This window comes from Strigops habroptila, chromosome 3, assembly GCF_004027225.2.
Source record: "Strigops habroptila isolate Jane chromosome 3, bStrHab1.2.pri, whole genome shotgun sequence".
In the NCBI taxonomy this organism is placed as follows: Eukaryota; Metazoa; Chordata; class Aves; order Psittaciformes; family Psittacidae; genus Strigops; species Strigops habroptila.
The window spans coordinates 50,479,566-50,495,673 of NC_044279.2; the positions used below are offsets into that span (position 1 = coordinate 50,479,566).

Below are 16,108 nucleotides of genomic sequence, written 5' to 3' on the forward strand. Positions count from 1 at the left end.
GAAAGTATTTTCTTCCAAGTAACCACAAAACCCCTTCTCAATTACAGCATACCTTTAACATTAATCCATCAACTCTAACATCAACATGCTCATCTGATTTTGAATTATCATTTAACTTGTACATGGCCATGAACTGAATAAGACTTTGTTTCAAATCCAACACAAACTGATTTAGCCAAAGAATACTTCTCTCATCCAGGGTGAACTGTAAAGCATTCAGCTGGCCATACAAATTTGGACATGGAACTGAAAGAGAAAACAAAACAAAATCATGAAAATAAGTAAAATGTTTAGGGGGTGGATTTTTCTTTTTTTTTTAATGAGTGCAGACTTACATTTTCACTGCTATTTTACGTCAGAGAAACAATGGAAACCCACTCCTTCGGTCTCAAGGACAAATTGATAGGGGATACTTAAAGTAATGATTATTTCTCACTCAGAGCAACTGAATTTCTGAATTTAAAACCTAATATTAGAATAGAATGAAGTCTGAGGAGAGGGGGAGAATGTCTTCATTACAGAGGGCAGGACCAAGGAGATCTGATGTCCTCAAGTCCCATTCTGAAGAAATCCACTGACATTTCTGTATGTATAACAGGGCCAACCCCATAACGCATTAATAAAAACAACTCTATCAGATCTGCATTGCATTGTAAATACTACTGCAATAGTTTGAGATCTTTTATGTAGCCATTGAGTTCTTTTATGTAGCTAGACAGTGCAACTGCAGAAACAATACATGTATGTTGAAGAATGAACAATTTATGTGTCATTAAAATGCTGTGTTTTCTGACATAAAAGCCATATTTATAAAAAAAAAAAAAGCAAAACAGTATTATAGGAGATTACCAGGGGCAAGGACTGTGCAAATGGAGCAGTGTTGCGCTCTTTCCATTTTAGAAAGCCATTATCTATTTCCAATTGTCAACCTGAAATCAGTATTCAGCTTCATAAAGGTGAAAGTAACACACAAAATTTATGGTACAGTTAAAAAAAACCCAACTCACCCCCCCATCCCCCAAAACCAACAACAACAACAAAGAAACCCCACAAAAAACAACCCCAAACCAAAAAACTGAACTTCTTACTAGGAAAGTCTTTTCCATCTGGGTAGTAATATTCAGTGAATTCAATATGAATAGCTGGCATTTCTGGTGGAAGATAAAGTGACTTTTTATTGCAAGAGATCAGAGCTTTAGGGGAAGAACGACACTGGTCTGCTGTTGAAACCTGTAAAAGATAAAAGATTAGTTTCATTAGTACATTACATTTTTATGAATCATTAAGCATTTGTAGTTCCAAGACATGCCCCTAGACGGGTAATATTCCACTGCTCTCAGATGTAGAACTCCAGCTACACAAAGTGCTATGAGAATGACCTAGTTGCCCTGTAGTAGAAGCAATCCACATAGAACAGTTTTACAAGAAAACCATATAGCATGAACAGTACCAGATCACCTTCATGTGAGGCAGGAGGCAGCAGGTCACTTTCAAAGACATTCAGTAAAAGCCTAAAATGATCTGGTATCTTTATTGCAAACACTAAAGCTCCTACATAAGCAGTTATGCTTGGACATGGTATATTTGCACACTGTCTTTCCTCAAGGATCCTATATCTAGATGATAGGGGATAGATAGCTAGGTAGGTTTACTACATCAATGTTAGGAAGTGCTTGTTCTATCATAAGGACAGATTCCAGTACATGGGCCCACTCTCTACTGTATGCTGCTAAGCAAGGTGTTCAGCATGCACCTGGCAGAGATTTGTATGCTTGGCTATGCCCAAAGGTCTGCTTCACAGGAGAATCAAGACACTATAAAACAGTAATTCTTTACTTCTGTTTCCTTCCAGTGTAAAATTATTAAACAAGAAAGAGATCACCTTTGGATATATATTTGATCTTCAATTTCTTGGAATGTACCCTAGTTTAAAAAGTATGTTGTCAAAACAAAGCTGTCTCATCCAACACTTAGTAGGTCAGACTGCTACTTTGGAATTAGCCAACATATTAATACTGATTATATCATGATGTCTACTTGTATGAATTTCACTGGAAATAATGAATATATAACCTTATATAAGGTTATTAACCTAATATATAACCTTTACAAGCCTGCTTCACTCCATGTAATTGTTTTCAAGCTGCAAACATCTCTGTATTAATACACAAAAAATTCAAGTAATAACAAATCTATTTAGAAAAATAGCTTTTTGTAAATTGCATAGAAATAATGAAAATTTAAAAAATTTAAAATATATTTATGTAGGGAGGAGGAGGAGAAAAGTATCTGAGGAGACAAGTATCTTAAGAGTAGAAGGCAACTGAAAGCACCAACGGTACGAAATGATATAAAACCACTTCAAACCCAGATGAAGGCTCCTGGCAGCAAGCTGCAACCTACCACTCTACCAGAAGCAATATGGCCAAAAAGCATTGAAAACTGGAACAAGAGCAAGTAGAAGTCACAATGACTAAGGGCACACACCAAGCATTTTCGTTAGAACCTGAAATTTAGGGTAGATCCTCCTATATCACTACCATTCTGCCTTAGAGGTATACTCCTTCTCTATTCCAGTTGCCTCCTGTCTGCATGGAAGAGTGAATCTGGACCACAACTGGCAAATAAAAGTACTCACTCAAACAAATGGGGAAGGGGGGGGGGGCAGAATAGTCAAAATGCCTATTCAAAATATCACTAAGGGAGAGAAAGGCTGGAGAAAAATTTAAAAAAATCTTTTCATTTAACATGTAAAAAAAACCCCATGTCCTTTTAAAAAGATAACAATAAGTATGAAATACAAAACCACATATTAAAATATTGGGTACCTAACACAGTACAATGAAAAGATAAAATTCCAAATGTCAGAATTCAGGAAGAATTCGGATCTGAAATATAATTGTAATCGGGTATCATCTAATATAAAGTCAATAAGAAAATACCCACCAATTTTAACAAAGCAGAAGCAGGCCCATAAAGGTCTAATCCAATAATGAATGCAAACACTTCTATTAATTTTAATGGGCTTCAGATCTGCCCCTTAAAAAAAACATAGTTATTTAACAATCAAGGGCAAAGTAGCCCCAGTTACTAACTTGAAGAAATGTACCTGATATATATTGAAATCTGCAAGTCTAACCACAATAGGACTAGACATCAGTTTGCCCTTTGGTTGTTGAGAAGATACAGAGGAAGCCCTAGATGTTCCTTTCGGTATCTGTTCCTTGCCTGTAGGAAAGAATAGTGATGGAATCATTGAGAAGAACAGTCTTTTTTAGAACAGTTTTAACATTTTGTGAAATTGGAGCAGTATTGATGCAAACAAAGTACCTGTTTGTAGGTTCTGAGGGGAGACAGCAGGTGGTGATTTGGGAGGAGAATCTATAACCTGGTCCTTCACAGCCTGCTTAAGTAATTCAACATTGCTTTTGAATTCATTTAATAATTCTTTGGCCCACCCACTTCTGGTTTTAGTGGCATCACTATAATGCATCCAGTGATCACAGCTGTCTCCTGCAAATAAGAGGAATATGGGAAATACTGACTCATTTGAAAGTCTGCTTTTAACCAGATAACAAGTTTCCACTATTTCACAATTCTTATTCAAAATACAATCTTATTACATGCTGTAATTATTGAACAGAATTTAAAACAGACATTAAAACAGAAATTTATATATTATATAAAAACACATCTCACTGCTTCGCAAAATCACTCAGAAAACAATCTAATGTTGCTGCCTGCTTTTTAACACCATTAACTAACGTTCAAAATAGCACTGAATATTTCAATTCAGAGAAATCTGATGACACATTAATGTCATACATGAGAATATGCAAAAAAAAGTTTCATTAAAAAAAAAAAAAAAAGTGAGAGCAAGTAACACAACAACGTTCTCACGCTCACTTTTCCCAAGCTTATCTTTCCTGCCAGAACTGTGTCCTAAGAAGTTCCTGGTCCCTTTCCAGAAATGTATTCTTTTTGTGTTGGCTCTCTAGCACCTCTATGGCACACAAACAAGTAATTTCGATCAGTGCTGCACCACACACAGCCTTAAAAATCAAGACCAGTAGAAATTCTTTTATTCCTAACGTGTTTCTGTTGGTTAGGCACTTAAACCTCTGAAAGAAATTCAGATCTGTTCAAACAGTCCCTGTAAAGACAGTCTACTAATGTGTTTGATACTAAGGATGCACTACAAATAACTTCTATCAAGTGACACATCACTCTCTAAATACCACCATGTGAAAACTTAATTTATTTGGGACTTAATAAGGTTTTGGATACTTACAGCAGGGATGAGTAGATAATTAAAAGAGGTAATTGCTTTGGGAAAAAAAGTGATTTCAAGCCTAAATGCAAAGATTTCAGCATGGAAGAAACTATAAAGGAGGGGCCCATCACAAGAGATGACATTTTTTCCCCACCCTCCTGCCTCACAGCCTTTTGATGGTTATTCACATCCTTCTAGCTAAAGAAGAAGAGAAAGGAACACAGAAGAAAGAAGAAAGAGAGCACACAAGAGGACAAAGATACATTAAAATCAAGTCCATGAAGCTGGGATTCTCCAAAACGGGGCTGAAGCGGGTCATCCCAAGCATACGCACATAAACTCTGAAGTACCTACAGGACTGCAGTGTAATAACAAAAGCTCTCCTACCCCTTCTGGGATATGGGCAGGTGCCTCTCTGAAGTGCTTGCACACTAACACACGCAGCATGAGGAACACGTGGGAGCAGGAGGAATTAGAGATCTGCATGCAGTTGCAGGGCTATGACTTCAGTAGGACCACAGAGACATAGCAAGATAGCACACACAACCAAGATGCTGCAGAGGATGGACACAGGCTCTTTGGAAAGTACTAGTCAAAAAGGCAAGGAGGGTGAGTTGACCCATCAGTGAGATGAGTGGGAACACATGGAGCTCTACCTTGGGATGGATCATCAGCCAGCTGAGCACTTATAGGTCGGGATTAGATGGCAGACTAACATGGAAATGTTGTGGTGGATATCTGCTAGGAAGATCTGATCTAGAATCATCTTATTAGGAAGATGAGGAGGCCCTCTTCAGAAACTTGGAAGAAATGTCATGTTCACAGATCCTGGTCCTGATTAGGAACTTTAGCCACCCCAGTATCTACTGGAAACCATTAGTCTTCAAGGGTTGGGACTAGGAGCATGAAATCCAGCTGGAGACAAATCTCATCTGCAGAGTCTCCACCCCTGGAGCTATTCAAAACCTAACTTGACACAATCCTGGGAAGCTAACTTTAATTGACACCACTTTAATCACAGGGGTTGGATTACACAATCTCCAGAGGTGCCTTCCATCCTCAATTGTTCTACATTTCTATATACGGAGATGCCATTGCCACATTCATCTATGAAAATTGAAGAGCAGGCCAGAATGTAAGAAGACAGTATTTTAGTGGAGCTGGCACTGATGTTGCTACCATCTGAATTTATTGCTGGTTGCCCAGGAAGAAAATGCTTTCCAATTTCTCATATTGTCTCAATAAATCAGCTTGATCAAGAATTTCCTATGCTGCGAAATGTCCTGCATGATGGCAAAGCAGCAGTTTTCTCTGATCATCATCCAGCAACACATCAGCTGCACAGATAATGGATCTGGATAAAAGCTTCTGTGAGAGCAGGTCTGGGAAGACTGCTAGAGTGATGGATTGCTGTAGACAGGTTTACAACATCCAATAAGTCTGGCTTATAGAATCATAGAATAGTCAGGGTTGGAAAGGATCTTAAGATCACCTAGTTCTAACCCCCCTGCCATGGGAAGGGACATGTCACACTAAACCATGTTGCCCAAGGCTCTGTCCAACCTGGCCTTGAACACTGCCAGGGATGGAGCATTCACAACTTCCTTGAGCAACCCAAATATATGTTAGGGTTATCACAGTCAGTGGACACACAACCTGCTTCATTTTTGTTAAGTACTATGAAAGACTATTGCTGGAAGGCTTAATTTTCAATGGGTTATCCTACAGCCATTATGCCTCAAACTCCCTTTAGAGTCTTGCCGAGTAAGGTCTTTTACAAAAACAAACGACCCCCAGCCCCCAAGAACTCAATCTGTAAAATAATTAATCATTGAGGGCTTTTTCCTAGACAATGAACCGCAATGTCCAAGACTAAACCAAAAAGCTATTCCTAAATATTCCATAGGCTAGAAAGGTACAAAACCAGAAAACTGTCTGGTCACAGAAGCTGTGACCTCCTTGCTGTTAGCAAGTATTAATATGGTGTTTTCCTTCAGTATGCAATATTGCAGGACCTCAGCTTCAGGGCAGAAATGATCTGCATATCAGGTGATAGCTCGATACAGCTGTATATAGGGGTACAATACCTACATGGCTAGAGAACTCCCTTTGAACTTTCAGGATTAATATGTGCTCCTTTTACTTAGAGCAAATGGACTGTCCCCTCTGTGACAACAGTTTGCTCATAGAATTGCCACACTCTTCTAAAACTGTGAGAAAAGGAGGACCTCTTAAAGTGGAAGAAGAAACTTTCTGGCATGTTCCTTCCCCCTCCACACATACATCCTATTGGATCAACCACCACCACCTTTGGAAGCTTTTTGTCATACCTTATTAGTGAGACATAAATTTATTTTACTTAAACTTACTTGTACAGAACACTATTTAAGACTGAAAGAAGAACGCTACCTTTAGAGACACTACATTTGATCTGAAGATGACCTTTTTCATCTCTGGTTTCATGTAGTAAGTTGTGTCCCATGCAGTCATTACCTAAAGGCACTGTTTGCTTCTAGTCTGCCCATCCAAGAGCCTACAGTGGATGGTTCAATCTGGCTAAGAATCCTTTCAAAAGAAACAATCATTTTATTTCCCTGATTCTCTAAGTTTTCTCTGAGGAGAGCTCACAGAAATCATAGATAGATTGGTCCCTCACTTAGATGCTGTAGGAATCAGAAGTGACAGTAAATGAAAAACATAGCTGGGTTATAAGACAGGCATGTGTTAAACTGCTGTAAAATAGGGTCCTCCCCCTTTTACAGGACAGGAAAGCAGTATCACAATTATCAGAAATATGAGGCCAATCTACAGAAAGAAAGAATACTGCTTTTCTTCAGTGTATTTTTTTCTGTAGCTTTGTATGTTTATTTGACCTATGCTAAATTACATTTTCTGACATGCAAAAATTACACTTGCTAGCTATGAAGGAAACAGATTGACATTACAGGATTCCACCTGCAATCATGACAAGAAAGGCATGAGGCAGGCTATGGCTAATTCACATTTTTAATCTATGTGGATAATCATTCCAAAATGACTGGCCTGTGTTAGTAAAAAGCAAAACAAAGCAAAACCAACTCTGCCCACCAGATAAAAGCCCCTCCACTGTACTGGATTGCCTTCGAATTCAAATTCAACAGCAAACTTATTTTGTCTCTTCTACATTTTTTTAGACTTCTGAAAATTATGTGTAAGAAATGTTTCTCTGGAAATTACTAACATCTGTTTAATAACAATTCCTTAACAAAAGCCTATACAGTGGAACTTCTACACACTGGGATTCCTTTTTAGCAAAATAAAACCAAAAACATTGCTTGGAAATGGATATGAAATGATAGATGTCTACACGGCCGGGGGGGGGGGGGGGAGGAGGGGGGAATCTAACAGATTGACTCTTGCAAATACCCAATTTGTGAATTCTCAATCTGCCACACTGCCTTCCTCTGTCAACACAGAATTCTTTTCATGTCAGAAATTCTAAACACCGTTTTGTTGACCAAACAGAACAGTGAAAAGTGTTTGGCCTAAAAGAGCTCATTCACAGAAATTAAATTGGTTCCTAGGTTGTTGCTTTTGTTGTTTGTTTTTGCATATAGAACGAAATAAAAAGGTGTGTATTTGAAATGCTCAGAACATTATTATCCATGCCGTATATATATATACACACACGAACAAAATTTTTAGTATTCAAGCAAGATAGTTACATTCACAGGTAATTCACAAAATGCTCACTTTCATACCTGCTTTGTGAAATGGGTAATAGTCCACTGTTAAATAGCTGAAGGAAAGCTGCATGGCCCCTCCTGTAACACGTCTATTTGAGTCTGTAAAATAAAACAATGCTCAGCTGTATAGATGTTATATTTAGCATGTTAGTTCTCATGTTGCTGCACTTTAAAAATCAAACAGGTGTTTCTTCCTCCCCTTACAACCTCATTATCTTCCCTCAAAATTTACATACAGGTAGTTGTCACTGGTTTCCGAATATCAGCTTGTTGAACTCAGTGTTCTGTACTCAGACACTACTAACAATTTGTGTATTGTTTTAAATGCTATTAAAAAGTCAAGACAACTCTTTGAATGCATATTACTGCAGTTTTTCTAAAAAAAAAACTTTTCATACTGAATGTATGGTTATGATCAGCATCAAAGTCAACATTTACAGCATTCTTGAAATTAAATATAATTTATTTTATTTGACAAATAATATTGCAGTGAAGAGGTCTTCTGAGAGTTCTCTGTTCTGATTTTTCCACTGCTAAATTTAAACTTCATGGGCAAAACCAAATGACTAATAAAGACATCTCACTAAAAATGATAAATCACAACTGCAGTATATATACTGCATGTAAGTAAACACATCTCTAGCCAGTGAACTTATGCTGCTGTCCTGTAAGTGTTTTCCCTAATTAAGGAAATACCTAGTAATAACGTAAGTTATTCATACTCTTCTTCAGCAGACCTTGTATGCCTCTAAATTTTGCAGTGACTAGACAGCTCCTTGGATATACACTGATACATCATTCTCTCTGATCACTTTAAAAAGGCATTAAAGAAGTGTAATTTTTCTTCTTTTTTTTCTGATTCTAAATATAGCTATGTCCGATACTCTTTCATTTAAAAAAACCCTGAAGTATCACACACAAAAATATAAGGCCACAGAACACTTGTTTCATTCTTTTTATGTGCTGCAGAGCATACCAAATTCTCTAAATTAGTAACAGAAAGAGGACTGCTGTTTTATTAGTCTGTATTTTATAAGAGTATTATAGAAGCAGATCATATAGGACCCTTTCAAGCCACAGTAATGTTGCCACTGCATTCTTTATAATCCAGTTAACTTACAATACAAAAGAAAAAAAGAGCAGGAACAATCAGACTGGACAGAATCAGTTTCTAGAAGATGGAATAAACACTGAAGCTACTAGCACTCTTAACAGTTTTTATTGTATTTATTCTACAATAATTACATTTAATAATGAAACGTTATTCTGATAAAGGCATCTAGCTGATTTTGAATCTGTCGACAGAGAGTGAGGACAATTCTGAATATTCCTCTAAAATAAAGACTCTTGATTAACATTAATGTATTCTGCAAAATGTCTTCTAAAGATGAATATGGTTACTTTAAAAAAAAAAGTTACCTTTTTCTTTAGAATGGATATCATCACATATGTGTAGGTCCAAATGGGAAATTACTAAGTGATGAGAAGTTTCCTTAACATCAAAATCATTAAACAATTTTACTATTGCATCATTTTGATCAGGTGCTGCCGTCGTCTGGGGCACTTTCACCTGCTGAGAGCTGGGTGCAGGGGCAGAGCTCTGAAAAAATATTTAGTCGTATCAATTTCTAAAGTTTATCCTTCCTTTCAAGCACAAATATCCTCTTACTTACTCAAAACAGGTCTCTGAAATAAGGAAAAATCTGCACCAAATGCATTCACCTTGTACTGTTACAGAGATCCAAGCACGCTGTTTTAGAATAAAGCTAAGATATCCTAATGGCTCGGTGTCACAGAGATGCAATGCCCATTCTCCCCTTCTCCCACTCTTTTTTATACCTGTCACTTGCAGCACTGGTATTTTTCTAACTTCTGAGCAAGCTGTTCAGGGAACCAAACTTGCAGAAAACTTTTTTCTTTTTTTTTTTGGGGGGGAGGGTGGTGCTCATTTCTGCTAGTTTAGTTCCCCAAACTATATCACAATAGGATCAAACGTGAGCTGGTGCCCGTACCAGGTAATTGGTGAGATGCAAGTACAGGGAATTGAAAAATTGGAACCTCCCTGCTCAAGTAACAGCTAATGATTAAATTGTTGTAGCTAAACCATCAAATCCCAACGTAAATCATGAGGAATACCGTAAGAACTGCACTCTCCATTACAGTACACTAGCTTCATTGTAAGAGATTCCATACAAATTACTTTACTCAGTCTTCGTAATAAATTATGTTTTATTTTAATAGGACTACTTTTTATCAGTGTATTTGTGCTGCTTTTTCACTGACAAGAAGAGGTCCCTCTTGCAACACTCACATAGCACAGTTGGCCTAGTCTGCTTTGCTGAAAAACGACTGAGGTTTACGTAAGACTATCTTACATGCAGCATCAATACCACATCCATCCCAGCAGAAATATGTTTAAAGTAGAGTTTTTCACCAGGTATACCAACAAGAGAGCCGCATGATGGAAAGCTCCTACTAAAAGCTAATTTTTAGGTACCATGAAAATAAAGTGGACAAGCACTTTAAGTTGTTATAGTAAGCATATCTATCCCCACATTAAGGTTACCTTAGCGTGTCTTAATTATTATTTTCATTAATTCATAACCAGGAAACATTTGCGGAGCAAATGTACGTAACAGTTAATCAACTGTCAACATGTAAGTCTACATACTCTGTGCATGGATAAAGAAATACAACTTTTTCCTGAAATAAACATCAATACACAAAATCTTGTAAAATAGTCTGTTATATACTCCTGTGATTCATTCCCAATGTAATTTAAGATACACAGCTGAATGAAAATGAGTAATCAAATATTCTCCAAAATAAAGTAACACAACTAACCACAGCCTTGCATTTTAGAACACCTGTTAATTATATAGTGAGAATCAATTTTCATACCTGTGCTGTTTCAGAAGCCAAGCTTTTTCTCTGTTCTGTTGATTTCTCTATGGCTTCACTAAGAGATTTGGCATACTGCACCATGGCCTTCAACTGGGAATCAGTCAAAACCCACAGCAAATCATCCAGAATCAGAACCAGTTTTGATGCCACTACATTACAATCCTTTAACTGTATAATAAAAATTTAATCAAGTTAAAATGGGTGCATTAAATACTTAAATTTCTTAAATCAAATACAAGAAAAAAAAAAGTTGAATGCGAAACTACACTTCCTCAAAATCAAATTTCTTCCATATAAATAACAAAAATTTTTTATTTTAAATTGTATTCTTCTCATTAACTAAAAAGTACCTAAGATATAGTATATTTATACCCTACTTTTTATTTGCTTGGAATGCATTAGATATTAAATTGATGCATTTCTCTAAAAGTAAGTAATGTTAACATTGCACGAACCTAGAGAAGTAAGACAACATGCATCATCATAAACAAAGCTCTGCAGATCAAATGATTTCATTAGTAAGACCTGTGCAAGGTCTGCACCTTCAAATTACACCTGCTATGTTTCTTGTAAACTCTACAGTCTTACCAATTACATGTTAGTAAAAATTGAGTTCAAGGAATTCTACATTTTATATGGCCTAAATTTAAAACCTCTACTATGTCCACATATGCACAAAGAGCATAATTAAAAATTAATTCATAAAACAATGAAAGACTTCCAAGTTTACCCTTCTTTTAAGCGTGACCCTAATTTTTGATTGGTTAGTAATCAGTCGAACTGGAGCACTCATGATTTCATGCTTAGAACTCTGGATTGCATCTGCCTCTATTCTGATCATCTGCCAGTTGATTTCTTTGAAAGTCAAAACCTTTAAAGAGAGAGAAAAAAACACCTTCATGCAATATGACAGTTTACTTGCACCTAAGCATGTGCATGTACATATCTGCACATGTATACACACATACACACACATATCCTTCATGCAGAGTCATATGAACAGAACAAATTCAAGTCACTTGTTATTCTACTTAGAGAGTAGAAGTAGTCAGGAAGCAAAGCTTTGATACTTCTCTCTACCTCCAGAATGTCACAGAAATGTTAAGCTAGTCCCAAGCAGACAGAGGTAACAAGCAGCATTTCAAATATTTAGAAGAAAATAAAGGTTACAATTCCTGCATACTAAGTTGCTTTTGATAGAGGAAAAGAAGATTGTGTGTTTTAGTTGCAAAATGCTAAATTGGAGTATATAGGAAAAGAGTGGGGAGGGAAGCAAAGCTACAGGATGGAAGAGGTTCTTGGAGTGTTTTATTTCAACTAAAAGAGAAAGTTAAACATTGAGTACATTGTATGCCATATAGACCCCACAAACTTTGAATCATTATGTGGATTTCTAAAAGACACAGCAAGCAGATATCCCATGTCTCATCATGGAGAACATCAAATGAACAGGACATTAAGAGGGGAAAAAAAAAAAAAACAACCCAATGTTATTTCTAGTTTCCCCATAACTCCTTCCTTCTTTACTCTCTGAAGAAAAAAAGATCAGCCATGGCGAAAGTGGAACAAGGAAGAGTTTGTTTGGTATGTGTCTTATTTTTCAACTGCAATTCTCTCATCAATTTGAAAACTGTACAGCCTATGTCCTGCAAATATAAGCAGAAACTTAAGTAAAACTCACTCAATGTGTTTGGGAAGGAGGCACACACAAAGTGAGCAAGATGGAAAGGCACAGTGCAAAGTAGCCTGAAAAACACTATTTGCAGAAAAACAGAGTACCTACCCTCCTCACCCAGGAGATACAGCATGAATGGAAGCTTCTAAAAAAATTCTGAGGAGATTCCTTATTACATTAAGAGTATAACTGCAGCACAAAGCTAAAAGCTTACTCCCTAAAAATGTAGTTTTGCACAAGTTATAGTACACTATCGGTTTTATTTTTTCACCTTTTCATGCAAGTTACTAACAAATCGTTCACTACAGTTTCCGGAAATTTGTGTTTCCAGAATTCATTGCACTAAAAGAAAGTACTTCCCAGGGAAAGGTCTGTTGTGTATGGAATGACTGCTTACCATCAAACTCTTCCTAAAAAGCACAACAAAAAATATGGCAACACAAAATTCCATCTAGTCAAACTTTAACTCTTCCTCTTTTGACTTCATTAACACATGAGCATTAGAATACAGATAAGCTGCAGGAAAGACAACCTATTAGAAAAAAAGCTTTTGGCTTTTTTTTTTTTTTTTTTTGGTGGTATTTATAAGTCTTGGGGTTACTTTTCCTACATGAAAAGCAACTACCAGACTCCTTAACTCTGAGTAAACTCTATCCTGGAATAATCACCTTGTAGTGGGCAAACACGGGCAAAATTTGAAACACCTGCTTATGCCAGATGCATGCTAAAATAAGTCTTTCTCAGTATAACATAACACTATTTAGAGTCAACCTTGCACTCTATACATTTTACTCTGGTTACATGGGAGAAAGCAAACGAATGGTGTGTACAATAATCTAGGACTTCCATGTTAAGTTCCCCCACACAGCAGAAAAGTATGCACTTGACTGCTATTACTTTTTTGTATACATATGCTTTAGTTAGTCTAAGAAAAATAGTTAATTCTTGCATAGGAACTTTGTTAACATTCAGTTAAAACTGCTTACAGGGAAAAAAAAAATCCTTAGGCAAACCCTGGCAAGCAAATAAATAACCAGTTGAAGCTTTAAAAATAAGAAAACCAGCACAACACCTTATCTTTCCACATTTAATACACCATTCTCTTCTGTTCCAGTACTCTTCAAGTTTTGTCTAGTTTGCATTTTAAAATGGTCACAAGCTTGGAGAAAGCACATATGCTTGCCCTGGTCATTGCTCTTCCCTAAGCATTCACTTTGGACACCACTTAAAGAGACATAACATTCGATCTGACTCACATCCCCCATTTTTATATCCTTGTGTTCCTAGATTAAATTACTGAGCACAGAATGTCTCCATTCCCAGTAACAGCGTGTTTCCTAGACTGTATAAAGTTGCAATTCAAATTCCTTCTTTACCCCAAAAAACAAGGAAAAAAAGGTTACCAAAAGATAGTATTTACCTCTCCACGTTGCGCTTCTTGTATTCTGGTAAATCTGAGGTCAGCATGTTCCCAGTTTGCATTTACACTATATATTCTCAGCTGGGAAAGTTCAAATGAAGCATTAAAGGCTTTTGCACCAATCCTTATTATAATGGAGTTCACAGAAACTGAAATGCCTTCTACCACTTTTTCAGCAAAGCCATATTCACTAAAAAGTGAAATGCCAACATATTAAATACACACCTAATGAAAGAGCACAAAGTTAAACTTATTGAACAGCTGAAATGCAACACAGAATCACAGAACAGTTATGGTTGGAAAAGACCTTAAGATCATCTAGTTCCAACCCTCCTGCCATGGGCAGGGACACCAACATGAAGCAAACCATAAAGTAAGTTCCTAATGTATTCCTCAGTTATGAATTTTTGTAAATATACTGGATCTAGTTTACAATAATTTTATACCCTATGATCCTAATCCCAAAATAGTTATTAAAGAACATATTTTGGACTAATCTCCATGAAGTATAACAATAAATGCAATTTTCCATGATGAATATTTCATACATATATATAAATGTATAAATTAACAGTACAGCATTACATAGAAATCTTACTCTTCTTTCTGTATACATAAGGAGTAATTCATATCAAATTAATTATTTGACAACTCCAATCTGGTTAGTATTTATCTCTATAAACTAAGTTATTCCATCAACTTAAACTAGTGTCTTTCATATATGCAAAATAGCATGAAGTATTTGTTTTGTTTCATTCCAGAAAAGAAAGGCATCCTAAATGGCAGTTACATTCCTACACAAAATCAACATGCATTCCAGTATTAAAAAATATAAACCAGTTGCAATTAATTTTTAATAAAAATCTTATGTGTTCAGAATGTTTTTAATTAGTGAATGGAAAATTGTATTTTAAATATACTTTTAACATCCACTTTTTTTTTTTTACTTTGGGTTTTTTTTTTTTTCTGATTTTTTAGAAAACCATAGTTTATGTGGTTTGTCATTCCTTTTCCTTTTTATAACTTTCATCCTACACAGAATCTCTATGGCAATGATTTTCAAGCTGTACACTAGGAGACATAAAGGCCCATGGACACATTCTACATATTACGCAGAAGTTAAAACAAGAAAAGCAATTGTATCATCAATCTCGTTTCTCTATATATGGGTCCCTATGCCCACTGAAAAATGTTTTGGGTCTGTAAAAAGGAAATGATTAGTGTGGTTGTGACTGTGGAAATCCCTGATGTAATGTTATATTGTCCCACCAAATTACTTGAGTTTTGGGCTATAAAGTATACATGAATTCCTTCAGTAAGATTTGGCTGATAAAATTTAAAGGAACTTTAAAACATCAGACTAATAAATAGCCCTTAAGACTGTTTCTTTAGACCAAACCAAACTTTAAAAAAACCCATCATTCTATATATTTTTTAATGAGAATGAAGGCAAAATACATTTAATTTTCAAAAACCTTAACATCAATTAAACTTGATGTTTGATGCAGTAGTTGCACCCATATGAAACATTCCTAGGAAGTTCCATATGTAATTCAGACATTCTTTCCAGGTGCATGTCTGGATAGTTCCATTTGCATTATACATGTTACTCCACCCACAAGTAATAAAGTAAAATTTTGGAGACATGGGAATGGCAAGCTGCAACCCTATATACTTCTGGAAATTTGGAGTGGATCTAACTGTTTTATAGTCATTTAAACTTTTCAGGATCAATTACATGTAAATGTCATCACTGACCTCTGTCCAGATGCAGTTGCTATAGGAGAGGGTCCATTAGGGGCACGTGGCTCTTCACATGTGCTCATTTCCATTACAACTTTATCCAAGGACTAGAAAAACAAAACAAAATAAAGAATTGGAGACCTAAGAGGTAACAAATTAAATAGATGACACATGAAGAACAAAAAAAAAACCAACCAAAAATAAAAATATTTTGAGAACTTCCTCTGAAATACACATAAAATTTCTCACCATGTCAATTTTCACATAAACTTTTATAATGTATCAGAATTATCTTTTTTTAATTTGTTCATATCAATTTTTAAATGTTATGAATTCTAACAGACCTTCCCAGTCAAATCCTGTATTAC

The 16,108-nt window shown here is 36.0% G+C and overlaps 1 protein-coding gene across 3 annotated transcripts in view; it reads right to left on the minus strand.

Moving 5' to 3' along the window:
- UHRF1BP1L (UHRF1 binding protein 1 like) overlaps positions 1–16,108 on the minus strand; it is a 55,437-nt gene that overhangs the window by 18,714 nt on the left and 20,615 nt on the right. For 2 of the 3 annotated variants that reach the window (XM_030478595.1, XM_030478596.1), the window contains 10 exons: positions 15,756–15,847; positions 13,998–14,187; positions 11,633–11,773; positions 10,900–11,070; positions 9,418–9,598; positions 8,014–8,097; positions 3,331–3,513; positions 3,110–3,228; positions 1,089–1,230; positions 53–246 (listed from right to left, as the gene is read on the minus strand). In XM_030478595.1, coding sequence (XP_030334455.1) covers positions 53–246; positions 1,089–1,230; positions 3,110–3,228; positions 3,331–3,513; positions 8,014–8,097; positions 9,418–9,598; positions 10,900–11,070; positions 11,633–11,773; positions 13,998–14,187; positions 15,756–15,847 — 1,497 coding nt within the window. Of the gene's footprint in view, positions 1–52; positions 247–1,088; positions 1,231–3,109; positions 3,229–3,330; positions 3,514–8,013; positions 8,098–9,417; positions 9,599–10,899; positions 11,071–11,632; positions 11,774–13,997; positions 14,188–15,755; positions 15,848–16,108 lie in introns of those variants that run through there. The other variant, XM_030478597.1, reaches the window with a different exon arrangement.